Here is a 21783-nt window from a genome sequence, read left to right as displayed (position 1 = left end):
CCCCCCATACTGTGCTTGCTCATTCCCCATAGCGTGTCCCTGCTCACCACCATACTGTGCTTGCTCATTCCCTATAGCGTGTCCCTGCCCCCCCCCCCAATACTGTGCTTGCTCATTCCCCATAGCGTGTCCCTGCTCCACCCATACTGTGCTTGCTCATTCCCCATAGCGTGTCCCTGCTCCCCCCATACTGTGCTTGATCATTCCCCATAGCGTGTCCCTGCTCACCACCATACTGTGCTTGTACATTCCCCATAGCGTGTCCCTGCTCCCCCCATACTGTGCTTGCTCATTCCCCATAGCATGTCCCTACTCCCCCCATACTGTGCTTTCTCATTCCCCATAGCGTGTCCCTGCTCACCCCATACTGTGCTTGCTCATTCCCCATAGCATGTCCCTGCTCCCCCATACTGTGCTTGCTCATTCCCCATAGCATGTCCCTGCTCCCCCCATACTGTGCTTGTTCATTCCCCATAGTGTGTCCCTGCTCCCCCATACTGTGCTTGCTCATTCCCCATAGCGTGTCCCTGCTCACCCCATACTGTGCTTGTTCATTCCCCATAGTGTGTCCCTGCTCCCCCATACTGTGCTTGCTCATTCCCCATAGCGTGTCCCTGCTCCCCCATACTGTGCTTGTTCATTCCCCATAGTGTGTCCCTGCTCCCCCCATACTGTGCTTATTTATTCCCCATAGCGTGTCCCTGCTCACCCACCATACTGTGCTTATTCATTCCCCATAGCATGTCCCTGCTCACCCCATACTGTGCTTGCTCATTCCCCATAGCGTGTCCCTGCTCACCCCATACTGTGCTTGCTCATTCCCCATAGCGTGTCCCTGCTCACCACCATACTGTGCTTGCTCATTCCCCATAGCGTGTCCCTGCTCACCCCATACTGTGCTTGCTCATTCCCCATAGCGTGTCCCTGCTCACCACCATACTGTGCTTGCTCATTCCCCATAGCGTGTCCCTGCTCACCCCATACTGTGCTTGCTCATTCCCCATAGCGTGTCCCTGCTCACCACCATACTGTGCTTGCTCATTCCCCATAGCGTGTCCCTGCTCACCACCATACTGTGCTTGCTCATTCCCCATAGCGTGTCCCTGCTCCCCCCATACTGTGCTTGCTCATTCCCCATAGCGTGTCCCTGCTCACCCCATACTGTGCTTGCTCATTCCCCATAGCGTGTCCCTGCTCACCCCCATACTGTGCTTGCTCATTCTCCATAGCGTGTCCCTGCTCACCCCATACTGTGCTTGCTCATTCCCCATAGCGTGTCCCTGCTTCCCCCATACTGTGCTTGCTCATTCCCCATAGCGTGGCCCTGCTCACCCCCATACTGTGCTTGCTCATTCCCCATAGCGTGTCCCTGCTCACCCCATACTGTGCTTGCTCATTCCCCATAGCGTGTCCCTGCTCACCCCATACTGTGCTTGTACATTCTCCATAGCGTGTCCCTGCTCCCCCCCATACTGTGCTTGCTCATTCCCCATAGCGTGTCCCTGCTCACCCCATACTGTGCTTGCTCATTCCCCATAGCGTGTCCCTGCTCACCACCATACTGTGCTTGCTCATTCCCCATAGCGTGTCCCTGCTCACCACCATACTGTGCTTGCTCATTCCCCATAGCGTGTCCCTGCTCCCCCCATACTGTGCTTGCTCATTCCCCATAGCGTGTCCCTGCTCACCCCATACTGTGCTTGCTCATTCCCCATAGCGTGTCCCTGCTCACCACCATACTGTGCTTGCTCATTCCCCATAGCGTGTCCCTGCTCACCACCATACTGTGCTTGCTCATTCCCCATAGCGTGTCCCTGCTCCCCCCATACTGTGCTTGCTCATTCCCCATAGCGTGTCCCTGCTCACCCCATACTGTGCTTGCTCATTCCCCATAGCGTGTCCCTGCTCACCCCCATACTGTGCTTGCTCATTCTCCATAGCGTGTCCCTGCTCACCCCATACTGTGCTTGCTCATTCCCCATAGCGTGTCCCTGCTCCCCCCATACTGTGCTTGCTCATTCCCCATAGCGTGGCCCTGCTCACCCCATACTGTGCTTGCTCATTCCCCATAGCGTGTCCCTGCTCACCCCCATACTGTGCTTGCTCATTCCCTATAGCATGTCCCTGCTCACCCCCATACTGTGCTTGCTCATTCCCCATAGCGTGTCCCTGCTCCCCCCATACTGTGCTTGCTCATTCCCCATAGCGTGTCCCTGCTCCCCCCATACTGTGCTTGCTCATTCCCCATAGCGTGGCCCTGCTCACCCCATACTGTGCTTGCTCATTCCCCATAGCGTGTCCCTGCTCCCCCCATACTGTGCTTGCTCATTCCCCATAGCGTGTCCCTGCTCACCCCCATACTGTGCTTGCTCATTCCCTATAGCATGTCCCTGCTCACCCCCATACTGTGCTTGCTCATTCTCCATAGCGTGTCCCTGCTCACCCCATACTGTGCTTGCTCATTCCCCATAGCGTGTCCCTGCTCCCCCCATACTGTGCTTGCTCATTCCCCATAGCGTGGCCCTGCTCACCCCATACTGTGCTTGCTCATTCCCCATAGTGTGTCCCTGCTCCCCCCATACTGTGCTTGCTCATTCCCCATAGCGTGTCCCTGCTCCACCCATACTGTGATTGTTCATTCCCTACAGCGTGTCCCTGCTCACTCCCATACTGTGCTTGCTCATTCCCCATAGCGTGTCCCTGCTCACTCCCATACTGTGCTTGCTCATTCCCCATAGCATGTCCCTGCTCACTCCCATACTGTGCTTGCTCATTCCCTATAGCGTGTCCCTGCTCACCCCCCCATACTGTGCTTGATCATTCCCCATAGCATGTCCCTGCTCCCCCCCATACTGCTTGCTCATTACCCATAGCATGTCCCTGCTCCCCCATACTGTGCTTGCTCATTCCCCATAGCATGTCCCTGCTCACCACCCCATACTGTGCTTGCTCATTCCCCATAGCGTGTCCCTGCTCCCCCCATACTGTGCTTGCTCATTCCCCATAGCGTGTCCCTGCTCACCACCATACTGTGCTTGCTCATTCCCCATAGCGTGTCCCTGCTCCCCCCATACTGGGCTTGCTCATTCCCCATAGCGTGTCTGTGCTCACCCCCATACTGTGCTTGCTCATTCCCCATAGCGTGTCCCTGCTCCCCCCCATACTGTGCTTGTTCATTCCCCATAGTGTCCCTGCTCCCCCATACTGTGCTTGCTCATTCCCCATAGCGTGTCCCTGCACCCCCATACTGTGCTTGTTCATTCCCCATAGTGTGTCCCTGCTCCCCCCATACTGTGCTTATTTATTCCCCATAGCGTGTCCCTGCTCACCCACCATACTGTGCTTATTCATTCCCCATAGCGTGTCCCTGCTCACCCCCATACTGTGCTTGCTCATTCCCCATAGCGTGTCCCTGCTCACCCCATACTGTGCTTGCTCATTCCCCATAGCGTGTCCCTGCTCACCCCATACTGTGCTTGCTCATTCCCCATAGCGTGTCCCTGCTCACCACCATACTGTGCTTGCTCATTCCCCATAGCGTGTCCCTGCTCACCCCATACTGTGCTTGCTCATTCCCTATAGCGTGTCCCTGCTCACCCCATACTGTGTTTGCTCATTCCCCATAGCGTGTCCCTGCTCACCACCATACTGTGCTTGCTCATTCCCTATAGCGTGTCCCTGCTCACCCCCCCATACTGTGCTTGTTCATTCCCCATAGTGTGTCCCTGCTCCCCCCCCATACTGTGCTTGTACATTCCCCATAGTGTGTCCCTGCTACCACCATACTGTGCTTTCTCATTCCCCATAGCGTGTCCCTGCTCCCCCCCATACTGTGCTTGCTCATTCCCCATAGCGTGTCCCTGCTCCCCCCATACTGTGCTTGATCATTCCCCATAGCATGTCCCTCCTCACCCCCCCCCCATACTGTGCTTGCTCATTCCCCATAGCGTGTCCCTGCTCCCCACATACTCTGTTTGATCATTCCCCATAGCGTGTCCCTGCTCCCCAAAACTCTGTTTGATCATTCCCCATAGTGTGTCCCTGCTCACCCCCATACTGTGTCCCTGCTCACCCCCATACTGTGCTTGCTCATTCCCCATAGTGTGTCCCTGCTCCCCCCCCATACTGTGCTTGTTCATTCCCTATAGCATGTCCCTGCTCACCCCCATACTGTGCTTGCTCATTCCCCATAGCGTCCCTGCTCCCCCCATACTGTGCTTGCTCATTCCCCATAGCGTGTCCCTGCTCACCACCATACTGTGCTTGCTCATTCCCTATAGCGTGTCCCTGCCCCCCCCCCCAATACTGTGCTTGCTCATTCCCCATAGCTTGTCCCTGCTCCACCCATACTGTGCTTGCTCATTCCCCATAGCGTGTCCCTGCTCCCCCCATACTGTGCTTGCTCATTCCCCATAGCGTGTCCCTGCTCACCACCATACTGTGCTTGTACATTCCCCATAGCGTGTCCCTGCTCCCCCCATACTGTGCTTGCTCATTCCCCATAGCATGTCCCTACTCCCCCCATACTGTGCTTTCTCATTCCCTATAGCGTGTCCCTGCTCACCCCATACTGTGCTTGCTCATTCCCCATAGCATGTCCCTGCTCCCCCATACTGTGCTTGCTCATTCCCCATAGCATGTCCCTGCTCCCCCCATACTGTGCTTGTTCATTCCCCATAGTGTGTCCCTGCTCCCCCATACTGTGCTTGCTCATTCCCCATAGCGTGTCCCTGCTCACCCCATACTGTGCTTGTTCATTCCCCATAGTGTGTCCCTGCTCCCCCATACTGTGCTTGCTCATTCCCCATAGCGTGTCCCTGCTCCCCCATACTGTGCTTGTTCATTCCCCATAGTGTGTCCCTGCTCCCCCCATACTGTGCTTATTTATTCCCCATAGCGTGTCCCTGCTCACCCACCATACTGTGCTTATTCATTCCCCATAGCGTGTCCCTGCTCACCCCCATACTGTGCTTGCTCATTCCCCATAGCATGTCCCTGCTCACCCCATACTGTGCTTGCTCATTCCCCATAGCGTGTCCCTGCTCACCCCATACTGTGCTTGCTCATTCCCCATAGCGTGTCCCTGCTCACCACCATACTGTGCTTGCTCATTCCCCATAGCGTGTCCCTGCTCACCCCATACTGTGCTTGCTCATTCCCCATAGCGTGTCCCTGCTCACCACCATACTGTGCTTGCTCATTCCCCATAGCGTGTCCCTGCTCACCACCATACTGTGCTTGCTCATTCCCCATAGCGTGTCCCTGCTCCCCCCATACTGTGCTTGCTCATTCCCCATAGCGTGTCCCTGCTCACCCCATACTGTGCTTGCTCATTCCCCATAGCGTGTCCCTGCTCACCACCATACTGTGCTTGCTCATTCCCCATAGCGTGTACCTGCTCACCACCATACTGTGCTTGCTCATTCCCCATAGCGTGTCCCTGCTCCCCCCATACTGTGCTTGCTCATTCCCCATAGCGTGTCCCTGCTCACCCCATACTGTGCTTGCTCATTCCCCATAGCGTGTCCCTGCTCACCCCCATACTGTGCTTGCTCATTCTCCATAGCGTGTCCCTGCTCACCCCATACTGTGCTTGCTCATTCCCCATAGCGTGTCCCTGCTTCCCCCATACTGTGCTTGCTCATTCCCCATAGCGTGGCCCTGCTCACCCCCATACTGTGCTTGCTCATTCCCCATAGCGTGTCCCTGCTCACCCCATACTGTGCTTGCTCATTCCCCATAGCGTGTCCCTGCTCACCCCATACTGTACTTGTACATTCTCCATAGCGTGTCCCTGCTCCCCCCCATACTGTGCTTGCTCATTCCCCATAGCGTGTCCCTGCTCACCCCATACTGTGCTTGCTCATTCCCCATAGCGTGTCCCTGCTCACCACCATACTGTGCTTGCTCATTCCCCATAGCGTGTCCCTGCTCACCACCATACTGTGCTTGCTCATTCCCCATAGCGTGTCCCTGCTCCCCCCATACTGTGCTTGCTCATTCCCCATAGCGTGTCCCTGCTCACCCCATACTGTGCTTGCTCATTCCCCATAGCGTGTCCCTGCTCACCACCATACTGTGCTTGCTCATTCCCCATAGCGTGTCCCTGCTCACCACCATACTGTGCTTGCTCATTCCCCATAGCGTGTCCCTGCTCCCCCCATACTGTGCTTGCTCATTCCCCATAGCGTGTCCCTGCTCACCCCATACTGTGCTTGCTCATTCCCCATAGCGTGTCCCTGCTCACCCCCATACTGTGCTTGCTCATTCTCCATAGCGTGTCCCTGCTCACCCCATACTGTGCTTGCTCATTCCCCATAGCGTGTCCCTGCTCCCCCCATACTGTGCTTGCTCATTCCCCATAGCGTGGCCCTGCTCACCCCATACTGTGCTTGCTCATTCCCCATAGCGTGTCCCTGCTCACCCCCATACTGTGCTTGCTCATTCCCTATAGCATGTCCCTGCTCACCCCCATACTGTGCTTGCTCATTCCCCATAGCGTGTCCCTGCTCCCCCCATACTGTGCTTGCTCATTCCCCATAGCGTGTCCCTGCTCCCCCCATACTGTGCTTGCTCATTCCCCATAGCGTGGCCCTGCTCACCCCATACTGTGCTTGCTCATTCCCCATAGTGTGTCCCTGCTCCCCCCATACTGTGCTTGCTCATTCCCCATAGCGTGTCCCTGCTCACCCCCATACTGTGCTTGCTCATTCCCTATAGCATGTCCCTGCTCACCCCCATACTGTGCTTGCTCATTCTCCATAGCGTGTCCCTGCTCACCCCATACTGTGCTTGCTCATTCCCCATAGCGTGTCCCTGCTCCCCCCATACTGTGCTTGCTCATTCCCCATAGCGTGGCCCTGCTCACCCCATACTGTGCTTGCTCATTCCCCATAGTGTGTCCCTGCTCCCCCCATACTGTGCTTGCTCATTCCCCATAGCGTGTCCCTGCTCCACCCATACTGTGATTGTTCATTCCCTACAGCGTGTCCCTGCTCACTCCCATACTGTGCTTGCTCATTCCCCATAGCGTGTCCCTGCTCACTCCCATACTGTGCTTGCTCATTCCCCATAGCATGTCCCTGCTCACTCCCATACTGTGCTTGCTCATTCCCTATAGCGTGTCCCTGCTCACCCCCCCATACTGTGCTTGATCATTCCCCATAGCATGTCCCTGCTCCCCCCCCATACTGCTTGCTCATTCCCCATAGCATGTCCCTGCTCCCCCATACTGTGCTTGCTCATTCCCCATAGCATGTCCCTGCTCACCACCCCATACTGTGCTTGCTCATTCCCCATAGCGTGTCCCTGCTCCCCCCATACTGTGCTTGCTCATTCCCCATAGCTTGTCCCTGCTCACCACCATACTGTGCTTGCTCATTCCCCATAGCGTGTCCCTGCTCCCCCCATACTGGGCTTGCTCATTCCCCATAGCGTGTCTGTGCTCACCCCCATACTGTGCTTGCTCATTCCCCATAGCGTGTCCCTGCTCCCCCCCATACTGTGCTTGTTCATTCCCCATAGTGTGTCCCTGCTCCCCCATACTGTGCTTGCTCATTCCCCATAGCGTGTCCCTGCACCCCCATACTGTGCTTGTTCATTCCCCATAGTGTGTCCCTGCTCCCCCCATACTGTGCTTATTTATTCCCCATAGCATGTCCCTGCTCACCCACCATACTGTGCTTATTCATTCCCCATAGCGTGTCCCTGCTCACCCCCATACTGTGCTTGCTCATTCCCCATAGCGTGTCCCTGCTCACCCCATACTGTGCTTGCTCATTCCCCATAGCGTGTCCCTGCTCACCACCATACTGTGCTTGCTCATTCCCCATAGCGTGTCCCTGCTCACCCCATACTGTGCTTGCTCATTCCCTATAGCGTGTCCCTGCTCACCCCATACTGTGTTTGCTCATTCCCCATAGCGTGTCCCTGCTCACCACCATACTGTGCTTGCTCATTCCCTATAGCGTGTCCCTGCTCACCCCCCCATACTGTGCTTGTTCATTCCCCATAGTGTGTCCCTGCTCCCCCCCCATACTGTGCTTGCTCATTCCCCATAGCGTGTCCCTGCTCCCCCCATACTGTGCTTGCTCATTCCCCATAGCGTGGCCCTGCTCACCCCATACTGTGCTTGCTCATTCCCCATAGCGTGTCCCTGCTCACCCCCATACTGTGCTTGCTCATTCCCTATAGCGTGTCCCTGCTCACCCCCATACTGTGCTTGCTCATTCCCCATAGCGTGTCCCTGCTCCCCCCATACTGTGCTTGCTCATTCCCCATAGCGTGTCCCTGCTCCCCCCATACTGTGCTTGCTCATTCCCCATAGCGTGGCCCTGCTCACCCCATACTGTGCTTGCTCATTCCCCATAGTGTGTCCCTGCTCCCCCCATACTGTGCTTGCTCATTCCCCATAGCGTGTCCCTGCTCACCCCCATACTGTGCTTGCTCATTCCCTATAGCATGTCCCTGCTCACCCCCATACTGTGCTTGCTCATTCTCCATAGCGTGTCCCTGCTCACCCCATACTGTGCTTGCTCATTCCCCATAGCGTGTCCCTGCTCCCCCCATACTGTGCTTGCTCATTCCCCATAGCGTGGCCCTGCTCACCCCATACTGTGCTTGCTCATTCCCCATAGTGTGTCCCTGCTCCCCCCATACTGTGCTTGCTCATTCCCCATAGCGTGTCCCTGCTCCACCCATACTGTGATTGTTCATTCCCTACAGCGTGTCCCTGCTCACTCCCATACTGTGCTTGCTCATTCCCCATAGCGTGTCCCTGCTCACTCCCATACTGTGCTTGCTCATTCCCCATAGCATGTCCCTGCTCACTCCCATACTGTGCTTGCTCATTCCCTATAGCGTGTCCCTGCTCACCCCCCCATACTGTGCTTGATCATTCCCCATAGCATGTCCCTGCTCCCCCCCCATACTGCTTGCTCATTCCCCATAGCATGTCCCTGCTCCCCCATACTGTGCTTGCTCATTCCCCATAGCATGTCCCTGCTCACCACCCCATACTGTGCTTGCTCATTCCCCATAGCGTGTCCCTGCTCCCCCCATACTGTGCTTGCTCATTCCCCATAGCTTGTCCCTGCTCACCACCATACTGTGCTTGCTCATTCCCCATAGCGTGTCCCTGCTCCCCCCATACTGGGCTTGCTCATTCCCCATAGCGTGTCTGTGCTCACCCCCATACTGTGCTTGCTCATTCCCCATAGCGTGTCCCTGCTCCCCCCCATACTGTGCTTGTTCATTCCCCATAGTGTGTCCCTGCTCCCCCATACTGTGCTTGCTCATTCCCCATAGCGTGTCCCTGCACCCCCATACTGTGCTTGTTCATTCCCCATAGTGTGTCCCTGCTCCCCCCATACTGTGCTTATTTATTCCCCATAGCGTGTCCCTGCTCACCCACCATACTGTGCTTATTCATTCCCCATAGCGTGTCCCTGCTCACCCCCATACTGTGCTTGCTCATTCCCCATAGCGTGTCCCTGCTCACCCCATACTGTGCTTGCTCATTCCCCATAGCGTGTCCCTGCTCACCACCATACTGTGCTTGCTCATTCCCCATAGCGTGTCCCTGCTCACCCCATACTGTGCTTGCTCATTCCCTATAGCGTGTCCCTGCTCACCCCATACTGTGTTTGCTCATTCCCCATAGCGTGTCCCTGCTCACCACCATACTGTGCTTGCTCATTCCCTATAGCGTGTCCCTGCTCACCCCCCCATACTGTGCTTGTTCATTCCCCATAGTGTGTCCCTGCTCCCCCCCCATACTGTGCTTGTACATTCCCCATAGTGTGTCCCTGCTACCACCATACTGTGCTTTCTCATTCCCCATAGCGTGTCCCTGCTCCCCCCCATACTGTGCTTGCTCATTCCCCATAGCATGTCCCTGCTCCCCCCATACTGTGCTTGCTCATTCCCCATAGCGTGTCCCTGCTCCCCCCCATACTGTGCTTGCTCATTCCCCATAGCGTGTCCCTGCTCCCCCCCATACTGTGCTTGCTCATTCCCCATAGCATGTCCCTGCTCCCCCCATACTGTGCTTGCTCATTCTCCATAGCGTGTCCCTGCTCACCCCCATACTGTGCTTGCTCATTCCCCATAGCGTGTCCCTGCTCACCCCATACTGTGCTTGCTCATTCCCTATAGCGTGTCCCTGCTCACCCCATACTGTGCTTGCTCATTCCCCATAGCGTGTCCCTGCTCACCACCATACTGTGCTTGCTCATTCCCCATAGCGTGTCCCTGCTCACCACCATACTGTGCTTGCTCATTCCCCATAGCATGTCCCTGCTCCCCCCATACTGTGCTTGCTCATTCCCCATAGCGTGTCCCTGCTCACCCCATACTGTGCTTGCTCATTCCCCATAGCGTGTCCCTGCTCACCCCCATACTGCGCTTGCTCATTCTCCATAGCGTGTCCCTGCTCACCCCATACTGTGCTTGCTCATTCCCAATAGCGTGTCCCTGCTCCCCCCATACTGTGCTTGCTCATTCCCCATAGTGTGGCCCTGCTCACCCCATACTGTGCTTGCTCATTCCCCATAGCGTGTCCCTGCTCACCCCCATACTGTGCTTGCTCATTCCCTATAGCATGTCCCTGCTCACCCCTATACTGTGCTTGCTCATTCCCCATAGCGTGTCCCTGCACCCCATACTGTGCTTGCTCATTCCCCATAGTGTGTCCCTGCTCCCCCCATACTGTGCTTGCTCATTCCCCATAGCGTGTCCCTGCTCCACCCATACTGTGATTGTTCATTCCCTACAGCGTGTCCCTGCTCACTCCCATACTGTGCTTGCTCATTCCCCATAGCATGTCCCTGCTCACTCCCATACTGTGCTTGCTCATTCCCTATAGCGTGTCCCTGCTCACCCCCCCATACTGTTCTTGATCATTCCCCATAGCATGTCCCTGCTCCCCCCCATACTGTGCTTGCTCATTCCCCATAGCATGTCCCTGCTCCCCCATACTGTGCTTGCTCATTCCCCATAGCATGTCCCTGCTCACCACCCCATACTGTGCTTGCTCATTCCCCATAGCGTGTCCCTGCTCCCCCATACTGAGCTTGCTCATTCCCCATAGCGTGTCCCTGCTCACCACCATACTGTGCTTGCTCATTCCCCATAGCGTGTCCCTGCTCCCCCCATACTGTGCTTGCTCATTCCCCATAGCGTGTCTATGCTCACCCCCATTCTGTGCTTGCTCATTCCCCATAGCGTGTCCCTGCTCCACCCATACTGTGCTTGTTCATTCCCCATAGCGTGTCCCTGCTCACCCCATACTGTGCTTGCTCATTCCCCATAGCGTGTCTGTGCTCACCCCCATACTGTGCTTGCTCATTCCCCATAGCGTGTCCCTGCTCACCCCATACTGTGCTTGCTCATTCCCCATAGCGTCCCTGCTCACCCCCATACTGTGCTTGCTCATTCTCCATAGCGTGTCCCTGCTCACCCCATACTGTGCTTGCTCATTCCCCATAGCGTGTCCCTGCTCACCACCATACTGTGCTTGCTCATTCCCCATAGCATGTCCCTGCTCCCCCCATACTGTGCTTGCTCATTCCCCATAGCGTGTCCCTGCTCACCACCATACTGTGCTTGCTCATTCCCCATAGCGTGTCCCTGCTCCCCCCATACTGTGCTTGCTCATTCCCCATAGCGTGTCTGTGCTCACCCCCATACTGTGCTTGTACATTCCCCATAGCGTGTCCCTGCTCCCCCCATACTGTGCTTGCTCATTCCCCATAGCGTGTCCCTGCTCACCCCATACTGTGCTTGCTCATTCCCCATAGCGTGTCCCTGCTCCCCCATGCTGTGCTTGCTCATTCCCTATAGCGTGTCCCTGCTCACCCCCCCATACTGTTCTTGATCATTCCCCATAGCATGTCCCTGCTCCCCCCCATACTGTGCTTGCTCATTCCCTATAGCATGTCCCTGCTCACCCCCATACTGTGCTTGCTCATTCCCCATAGCGTGTCCCTGCTCCCCCATACTGTGCTTGCTCATTCCCCATAGTGTCCCTGCTCACCCCATACTGTGCTTGCTCATTCCCCATAGCGTGTCCCTGCTCCACCCATACTGTGATTGTTCATTCCCTACAGCGTGTCCCTGCTCACTCCCATACTGTGCTTGCTCATTCCCCATAGCATGTCCCTGCTCACTCCCATACTGTGCTTGCTCATTCCCTATAGCGTGTCCCTGCTCACCCCCCCATACTGTTCTTGATCATTCCCCATAGCATGTCCCTGCTCCCCCCCATACTGTGCTTGCTCATTCCCCATAGCATGTCCCTGCTCCCCCATACTGTGCTTGCTCATTCCCCATAGCATGTCCCTGCTCACCACCCCATACTGTTCTTGCTCATTCCCCATAGCGTGTCCCTGCTCCACCCATACTGTGATTGTTCATTCCCTACAGCGTGTCCCTGCTCACTCCCATACTGTGCTTGCTCATTCCCCATAGCATGTCCCTGCTCACTCCCATACTGTGCTTGCTCATTCCCTATAGCGTGTCCCTGCTCACCCCCCCATACTGTTCTTGATCATTCCCCATAGCATGTCCCTGCTCCCCCCCATACTGTGCTTGCTCATTCCCTATAGCATGTCCCTGCTCACCCCCATACTGTGCTTGCTCATTCCCCATAGCGTGTCCCTGCTCACCCCATACTGTGCTTGCTCATTCCCCATAGCGTGTCCCTGCTCCCCCCATACTGTGCTTGCTCATTCCCCATAGCGTGTCTGTGCTCACCCCCATACTGTGCTTGCTCATTCCCCATAGTGTGTCCCTGCTCCCCCATACTGTGCTTGCTCATTCCCCATAGCGTGTCCCTGCTCACCCCCATACTGTGCTTGTCATTACGCATAGCATGTCCCTCCACACCCCCATATTATATAGTGGTCACTGTGCTGGTATCTGTATTACATGTTGGTAACTGATCCTCTCTGTATTATATGGATGTCACTGATCCATTCTCCACTATATGGCAGTGTGACCGGACGGTCCCGTACGTAAACCCTCACCGCCTTTTGCGTTCCGCCCTCAGTCACTGTATGGAGTTTAGGTCACACGGGACCTGGCCAATTAGGGGATTCCCGCTTACCATCAGTAACTACCTGTTACTGGCTCCACCCAATACGCAGTGGGCAGGTACTACGCTGCCACCCCCATACTCCTCCGTGGCATCTGGAACAATGGTTCTGCTCTGTATGCGTCAACACGCTGTCTTACCACACCTGTGAGGTGTTGACGAGTCCCCAATAGTCACTTGACTAGGCCTCTGCCGGTAGCTGCCTGGAGGCGGACATTGGAGACGCTGGCTGTATCCTGGACAGCTGGAAAACGGATCTAGGTTTCGCCTAGCCCTGCAGGTCACAAGATGAAGCGGTCTTCTTGAGGCAGATGATGTTTATTCGCCCAAACAGTTCTAAAGAGAACTCTTCCCTGTTGCTAGGGGAAACAGCAATACAGCAAGAGGTAACAGCAGAAAGTAGTTGGTATAATACAACTCTGAAGCTCACAGGCCTCCTCTTTTTATACAGTAAAACCAGAATGCATCTCAGGGGGTAGTAGTACCCCCCCCCCCCCCCTCCTCCCAGAGTATTTTCCATCCAATCAGGACATCTTACAAAATATAAATAAATTACATTTTAAAAAGGATATAAGTACATGAAGCAATTTCCTCCTTCCTGTCACACACAAAGTTTGGTCTCCTTTAAAGTCCAGTCCTTACCACCAGGGAGTTTACAATTCGCCTATGATACATTTATCACATAGCTTCAAAATACGGTTTATATTTGATTGCCCAAACAAATGTTCCTCATCCTTCCTGCATCTACCATTCAGGATTTGTATATCACTCAAACCAGCTACATAAATAAATACAGGTTCCAAACCCAATCTGACACTTGACTTTACATATGTAATAAGGAAACCACCAGTGATTAACGCCTTTGTCTAAGGAACTCACACTCTCTGCCATTACCTGCCGTGACCTGTCCAACATCAAAAAGGTTTTGTCATTCACCCGATCTGCTAGGAGAGGGCAATTAGCATCCCATTTCCTAGTCACAGAAGATAGGGGACCCCTATTCAGTTTATATATACACACACATATATATATATATATATATATATATACACATACACACACTGCATTTTTCCCTTTAAGATATATTTGACCACATCTTAAATATATACATTTGAAACATGCAATCCTACAACTGTGCACAGAGCACTACATATGACATGTTAGAACACACCATTAAACAGTCCGCGCCTGGCGCCGTAAGTACATTTAACAGTGGTGCCAAGCACCTATTGTCATTAAAACATCGCCATGCACTTAAGGGTTAACCCTTTACGTGCCTTGGCTGCCAGGGTCTCTGGCCACAGGCAGTCACTGTGATGGTGTCTGTATTATTTACCAGTCACTGATCCTATCTTTATTATGTGTCAGTCACTGATTCTTTATGTATTTTAAATGTTTACATCTACATTCAAATAAGCCATGGGTGACTACTAATTACGGTGGTGGAGGTGGTATGTGGGGGAGTGCACCTCTGTAGACGAGTCCCACAGGTGCCTGTCTACCTAGGTTCAAAAGACTTGTTTCCACCCCCCCTCCTGTAAGTGTAGGGCCTCAGAAAAGGGCTCTTTGGAAAGACGGGGTCTACCAGCTGTAATAAATTACCAGCTAATCCCTGGATAGTAACTTTGGGTTCAATTTCCTGGGTGACCACTAAGACTAGAAAAAAAAAGCTTCTAAATGTCTGCCATAGAGGGGTTTTCAGGACAAAAAAAATCTGCATTTTTGGGGTCCAGCATCATTCTGTGCACACCCTGGATTTTAATCTGGCTAAGGGTGATTTCTTTGCTTCAAAAGGTTTCTTCTACTTGTCTAAGATATCATAGGTCATGGATTTTGTGTTCAATTTTATACGGTCTCACTAAGACTAAAACTTAATACTATCAGGCCCCTAAATTTCTCGAATATTGGGGTCTACCATCATTAGTAGGCCACTCAGGATTCAAATCCAGGTAGTACTCCCCAACTTTGTTTATGTAGGGTTTAAAGGTTAGATATTCTACTTTCATCTGGTCTACAGGATGGGCCAAGCATGGCTTATGCAGAGGTAAAAGGCCACAGACTTCATCACTATCAAATTGGATCAAGATGGGATTCAAAGCTGTCAAGGGGCAAACTGGTACCCAATGGCCTAGAGATTGTATCTGACATACTGCCGTTGGGGAGCTCTAGCTTCCCCTGGTAGTGGCATAAAGACTCCGCAAAGGAGGTACCTAGCTACTAGGATCCAAGGAACCGAATGTACCAGGTGTCCAAATTTCTAAACTTTAAACACCATTCTATCTTGGGGTGGCTGGGGTCAAAATACTAATGGGATCTGTCAACACTAAAAATGCAGTGGAGTTCAGGAACCACCAACCTTGTTGCTGGTCCCAATTTTAAGGTAGGTGGTACCACTTTTATTTGGAGTCTAATTGGGGGCAGATAGTTTGCACTGACAGATGAGGGAATAGAATCAGAGATTGATGTAGCGACTGAGCAAGGAGGTCTAATCAATGGGTGTAGAGGTAAGAGAGCCCTGCTCGTAAGCTTACAATCTATAGGGAATTAGGCAATGATACACAAGTATAGATGTTACTTATTGCATAAGGGTCCCCCAGATTGCAAAGGTTCTTGGTGGGCTGTATGATATGGTCACCCAGCAATGCTGGCCAAGGGTGTAAAGAAAGACAAAATATGTGAGGTTATGTGTACTATACAGAGGTTGTAATTAGATAGGGAGCTTATGTGGGCAGGTCAGGAATGTGATGGGCTTGTCTGAAGAGGTCAGATTTCAGAGAATGCTTGAAGGTTTGGAGACTAGAGGAGAGTCTTATTGTGCGTGGGAGGGCATTCCACAGAGTGGGTGCAGCACAGAAAAAGTCCTGTGATTTTAAGTGAGAGCAATTAATGCATGTGGATGAGAGACGTAGATCTTGTGAAAAGCAAAGAGGACGGGTTGGGAAATATTTTGAGATAAGATTGGTGAAGTTTTGTTATTAGCCTTGTGTGTAAGTATTTTATATTGGATACGGTAGAACACCGGCAACTAATGAAGGGACTGACAGAGCGGATCGGCAGACGATGAACGTCTAGCGAGGAAGATTAGCCTCGCCACTGCATTCAGAATGGATTGTAGTGGTGAGAGTCTCATTTTGATAAGACCAGTTAGGAGACTAATGCAGAAGATAATGAGAGCGTGGATAAGAGTTTTAGCAGTGTCTTGTGTAAGGTATGGGTGTATTTAGGATATGTTTCTTACATGCATGTAACAGATTGCATGTGGTGAACAAATGACTAACATTTGTAAGGGCTACATGCAAAAACCAGCCAGTATTTACCCTGCATAGAAAAAATTACATGGCAACATGGTTACTTGCTTGTTTTGCTTTACATACAAACATGAATTCCGCCCAGTATTCTGTAATAAGTGATTATTACTCACCTGTGCTGATATCTGTAGGGATTTCTTCATCCTTACACTGCTGATCACCCCTCACATACGTCTCTTCTTCTCCGTCTATATCTTCTGCCTTTATAACAGTTATATACGTCTCCTCTTCTCCCTCTATATCTTCTGCCTTTATATCAGTCACATACGTCTCTTCTTTTCCCTCTGTATCTTCTGCCTTTATATCAGTCACATACGTCTCTTCTTTTCCCTCTGTATCTTCTGCCTTTATATCAGTCACATACGTCTCTTCTTCTCCCTCCATATCTTCAGCCTTTATATCAGTCATATACGTCTCTTCTTCTCCCTCTGTATCTTCTGCCTTTATATCAGTCACATACGTCTCTTCTTCTCCCTCTATATCTTCTGCCTTTATATCAGTCACATACGTCTCTTCTTCTCCCTCTATATCTTCTGCCTTTATATCAGTCACATACGTCTCTTCTTCTCCCTCCATATCAGTCACATACGTCTCTTCTTCTCCCTCTATATCTTCTGCCTTTATATCAGTCACATACGTCTCTTCTTCTCCCTCTATATCTTCTGACTTAATAGTATTCAAGTGGTCAACACCCTACATAAAACAGCAATAAAATAAGACATTACTCATTTTTTATTCAAGTAAAAGCTTAGGCAACAAAAATAATTGGATACACACACAGCATCTCTACAATTTACACCTACCTGATCCTCCTGTGGGATCCTGTGATTCTCCTCTGTACAGTCCTGGGAATACAGAGGACGGGGACATCTCTCTGGGGTATCTCTGTTACTGGGTCCATCTGTAGGAGACACACAGTGACTAAGTACAGTGTATATATGTGATTATCAGATGATGTGTGTATATAGGGGGCCCCCATACCTGCTCTCCCCTGTACAATACATGACAGTCTCCTCTTACCCAGTGATGTGAGGGGCCGGTGATTCTCCATCATCACGTCCTTGTACAGACCCCTGTGTTCCTCTATATACTCCTCCTCCTGCATGGAGACATAGACAGTGACATCCTGACACCTTATAGGAACCTGACACACACAGTGATACAGTCATCACCCAGACACATCCCCTGGTGTTACTGTATAATGCCCCATTCCCAGCAGTCACCTCTCCAGTCATCACCCAGACACATCCCCTGGTGTTACTGTATAATATCCCATTCCCAGCAGTCACCTCTCCAGTCATCACCCAGACACGTCCCCTGATGTTACTGTATAATGTCCCATTCCCAGCAGTCACCTCTCCAGTCATCACCCAGACACATCCCCCAGTGTTACTGTATAATGCCCCATTCCCAGCAGTCACGTCTCCAGTCATCACCCAGACACATCCCCTGGTGTTACTGTATAATGCCCCATTCCCAGCAGTCACCTCTCCAGTCATCACCCAGACACGTCCCCCGGTGTTACTGTATAATGTCCCATTCCCAGCAGTCACCTCTCCAGTCATCACCCAGACACATCCCCTGGTGTTACTGTATAATGTCCCATTCCCAGCAGTCACCTCTCTAGCCATCACCCAGACACATCCCCCAGTGTTACTGTATAATGCCCCATTCCCAGCAGTCACCTCTCCAGTCATCACCCAGACACATCCCCCGGTGTTACTGTATAATGTCCCATTCCCAGCAGTCACCTCTCCAATCATCACCCAGACACGCCCCCGATGTTACTGTATAATGTCCCATTCCCAGCAATCACCTCTCCAGTCATCACCCAGACACGCCCCCCGGTGTTACTGTATAATGCCCCATTCCCAGCAGTCACCTCTCCAGTCATCACCCATACACGTCCCCTGGTGTTACTGTATAATGTCCCATTCCCAGCAGTCACCTCTCCAGTCATCACCCAGACACATCTCTGGTGTTACTGTATAATGTCCCATTCCCAGCAATCACCTCTCCAGTCATCACCCAGACACGCCCCCCGGTGTTACTGTATAATGCCCCATTCCCAGCAGTCACCTCTCCAGTCATCACCCAGACACGTCCCCTGGTGTTACTGTATAATGCCCCATTCTCAGCATTCACCTCTCCAGTCATCACCCAGACACATCCCTCAGTGTTACGGTATAATGTCCCATTCCCAGCAGTCACCTCTCCAGTCATCACCCAGACACATCCACTGGTGTTACTGTATAATGCCCCATTCTCAGCATTCACCTCTCCAGTCATAACCCAGACACGTCCCCAGGTGTTACTGTATAATGTCCCATTCCCAGCAGTCACCTCTCCAGTCATCACCCAGACACATCCCCTGGTGTTACTGTATAATATCCCATTCCCAGCAGTCACCTCTCCAGTCATCACCCAGACACATCTCCTGGTGTTACTGTATAATGCCCCATTCGAAGCAATCACCTCTCCAGTCATCACCCAGACACGTCCCCTAGTGTTACTGTATAATGGCGCTCATTCCGAGTTGTTCGCTCTGAAAATTTCTTCGCATTGCAGCGATTTCTCACTAAGTGCGCATGCGCAATGTCCGCACTGCGACAAGTAAATTTGCTAAGAAGTTTGGAGTTTTACTCACTGCCTTTTCATCGCTCAGGCAATCGGAGTGAGATAGACAGGAAGTGGGTGTTTCTGGGCGGAAACAGGCCGTTTTATGGGCGTGTGTGAAAAAACGCTACCGTTTCTGGGAAAAACGCGGGAGTGGCTGGAGAAACGGGGGAGTGTCTGGGCGAACGCTGGGTGTGTTTGTGACGTCAAACCAGGAACGACAAGCACTGAACTGATCGCACTGGCAGAGTAAGTCTCGAGCTACTCAGAAACTGCACAGAGATGTCTTATCGCAATATTGCGAATCTTTCGTTCGCAATTTTAAGAAGCTAAGATTCACTCCCAGTAGGCGGGAGCGAACAACTCGGAATGACCCCCCATGTCCCATTCCCAGCAGTCATCACCCAGAACATCCCCTAGTGTTACTGTATAATGTCTCATTCCAGGCAGTCACCTCTCCAGTCATCACCCAGACACATCCCCTGGTGTTACTGTATAATGTCTCATTCCAGGCAGTCACCTCTCCAGTCATCACCCAGACACGTCCCATGGTGTTACTGTATAATGTCGCATCCCCGGCAGTCACCTCTCCAGTCATCACCCAGACACGTCCCCTGGTGTTACTGAATAATGGCCCTCATTCCGAGTTGTTCGCTCGGAAAATGTCATCGCATTGCAGCGATTTTCCGCTTAATGCGCATGCGCAATGTCCGCACTGCGACTGCGCCAAGTAAATTTGCTAAGAAGTTTGGATTTTTACTCACGGCTTTTTCATCGCTCAGGCGATCGGAGTGAGATTGACAGAAAGTGGGTGTTTCTGGGCGGAAACAGGCCGTTTTATGGGCGTGCGGGGAAAAACGCTACCGTTTCTGGGAAAAACGCGGGAGTGGCTGGAGAAACGGAGGAGTGTCTGGGCGAACGCTAGGTGTGTTTGTGACGTCAAACCTGGAACGACAAGCACTGAACTGATCGCAGATGCCGAGTAAGTGTCGAGCTACTCAGAAACTGCACAGAGATGTCTTATCGCAATATTGCGAATCTTTCGTTCGCAATTTTACTATGCTAAGATTCACTCCCAGTAGGCGGTGGCTTAGCGTGTGCAATGCTGCTAAAAGCAGCTTGCGAGCGAACAACTCGGAATGACCACCAATGTCCCATTCCCAGCAGTCACCTCTCCAGTCATCACCCAGACTCGTCCCCTAGTGTTACTGTATAATGTCCCATTCCCAGCAGTCACCTCTCCGGTCATCACCCAGACACATTGCCGGTGTTACTGTATAATACCCCATTGCCGGCAGTCACCTCTCCACACATCACCCAGACACATCCCCTGGTGGTAGTACTGTATAATGCCCCATTTCCAGCATTCACCTCTCCAATCATCAACCAGACATGTCCCCCGGTGTTACTGTATAATATCCCATTCCTGGAAGCCATCTGTCCAGTTATCACCCAGACACGTCCCCTGGTGTTACTGTATAATATTCCATTCCCGGCAGCCACTTCTCCGGTCATTACCCAGACACGTCCCATGGTGTTACTGTATAATGTCACATTCCCAGCAGTCACCTCTCCAGTCATCACCCAGACACATCCCCTGGTGTAACTGTATAATGCCCCATTCCCGGCAGCCACCTCTCTGGTCATCACCCAAACACATTCCCCAGTGTTACTGTATAATGCCCCATTCCCAGTAGTCACCTCTCTAGTCATCATCCAGACAAATACCCCTGTGTTACTGTATAAATGTCACATTCCCGGCAGTCACCTCTCCAGTCATCACCCAGACACATCCCCCGGTGTTACTGTATAATGTCCTATTCCCAGCAGTCATCACCCAGACACACCCCCTAGTGTTACTGTATAATGCCCCATTCCCAGCAGTCACCTCTCCAGTCATCACCCAGACACATCCCCTGGTGTTACTGTATAATGTCCCATTCCCAGCAGTCACCTCTCCAGTCATCACCCAGACACATCCCCTGGTGTTACTGTATAATGCCCCATTCCCAGCGGTCACTGTATAATGCCCCATTCCCAGCAGTCACCTCTCCAGTCATCACCCAGACACATCCCCTGGTGTTACTGTATAATGCCCCATTCCCAGTAGTCACCTCTCCAGTCATCACCCAGACACATCCCCCGGTGTTACTGTATAATGTCCTATTCCCAGCAGTCATCACCCAGACACACCCCCTAGTGTTACTGTATAATGTATCATTCCAGTCAGTCACCTCTCCAGTCATCACCCAGACACGTCCCATGGTGTTACTGTATAATGTCCCATCCCCGGCAGTCACCTCTCCAGTCATCACCCAGACACATCCCCTGGTGTTACTGTATAATGTCCCATTCACTGCAGTAACCTCTCCAGTCATCACCCAGACTCGCCCCCTGGTGTTACTGTATAATGTCCCATTCCCAGCAGTCATCTCTCCAGTCATCACCCAAACACATCCCACGGTATTACTGTATAATGTCCCATTCCCAGCAGTCACCTATCCAGTCATCACCCAGACACATCCCCCAGTGTTACTGTATAATGTCCCATTCCCAGCAGCCACCTCTCCGGTCATCACCTAGACACATTCCCTGGTATTACTGTATTATGACCCATTCCCAGAAGTCACCTCTCCACACATCACCCAGACACATACCCCGGTGTTACTGTATAATGTCCCATTCCCGGTAGCCATCTGTCCAGGCATCACCCAGACACATCCCCTGGTGTAACTGTATAATGCCCCATTCCCGGCAGTCACCTCT

General features: G+C 52.3%; 1 protein-coding gene across 2 annotated transcripts in view; it reads right to left on the bottom strand.

Moving 5' to 3' along the window:
* LOC134984173 (oocyte zinc finger protein XlCOF6-like) overlaps positions 1-21783 on the bottom strand; it is a 170676-nt gene that overhangs the window by 39888 nt on the left and 109005 nt on the right. For both annotated transcript variants that reach the window (XM_063949797.1, XM_063949798.1), the window contains exons 2-4: positions 17422-17500; positions 17205-17302; positions 16515-17094 (exon numbers count right to left, since the gene is read on the bottom strand). In XM_063949797.1, coding sequence (XP_063805867.1) covers positions 16515-17094; positions 17205-17302; positions 17422-17455 — 712 coding nt within the window. In that variant the 5' untranslated portion in view covers positions 17456-17500. The remainder of the gene's footprint in view (positions 1-16514; positions 17095-17204; positions 17303-17421; positions 17501-21783) is intronic.

This window comes from Pseudophryne corroboree, assembly GCF_028390025.1.
Source record: "Pseudophryne corroboree isolate aPseCor3 chromosome 3 unlocalized genomic scaffold, aPseCor3.hap2 SUPER_3_unloc_4, whole genome shotgun sequence".
NCBI lineage: Eukaryota > Metazoa > Chordata > Amphibia > Anura > Myobatrachidae > Pseudophryne > Pseudophryne corroboree.
This window is presented reverse-complemented; position numbering and strand designations above follow the sequence as displayed.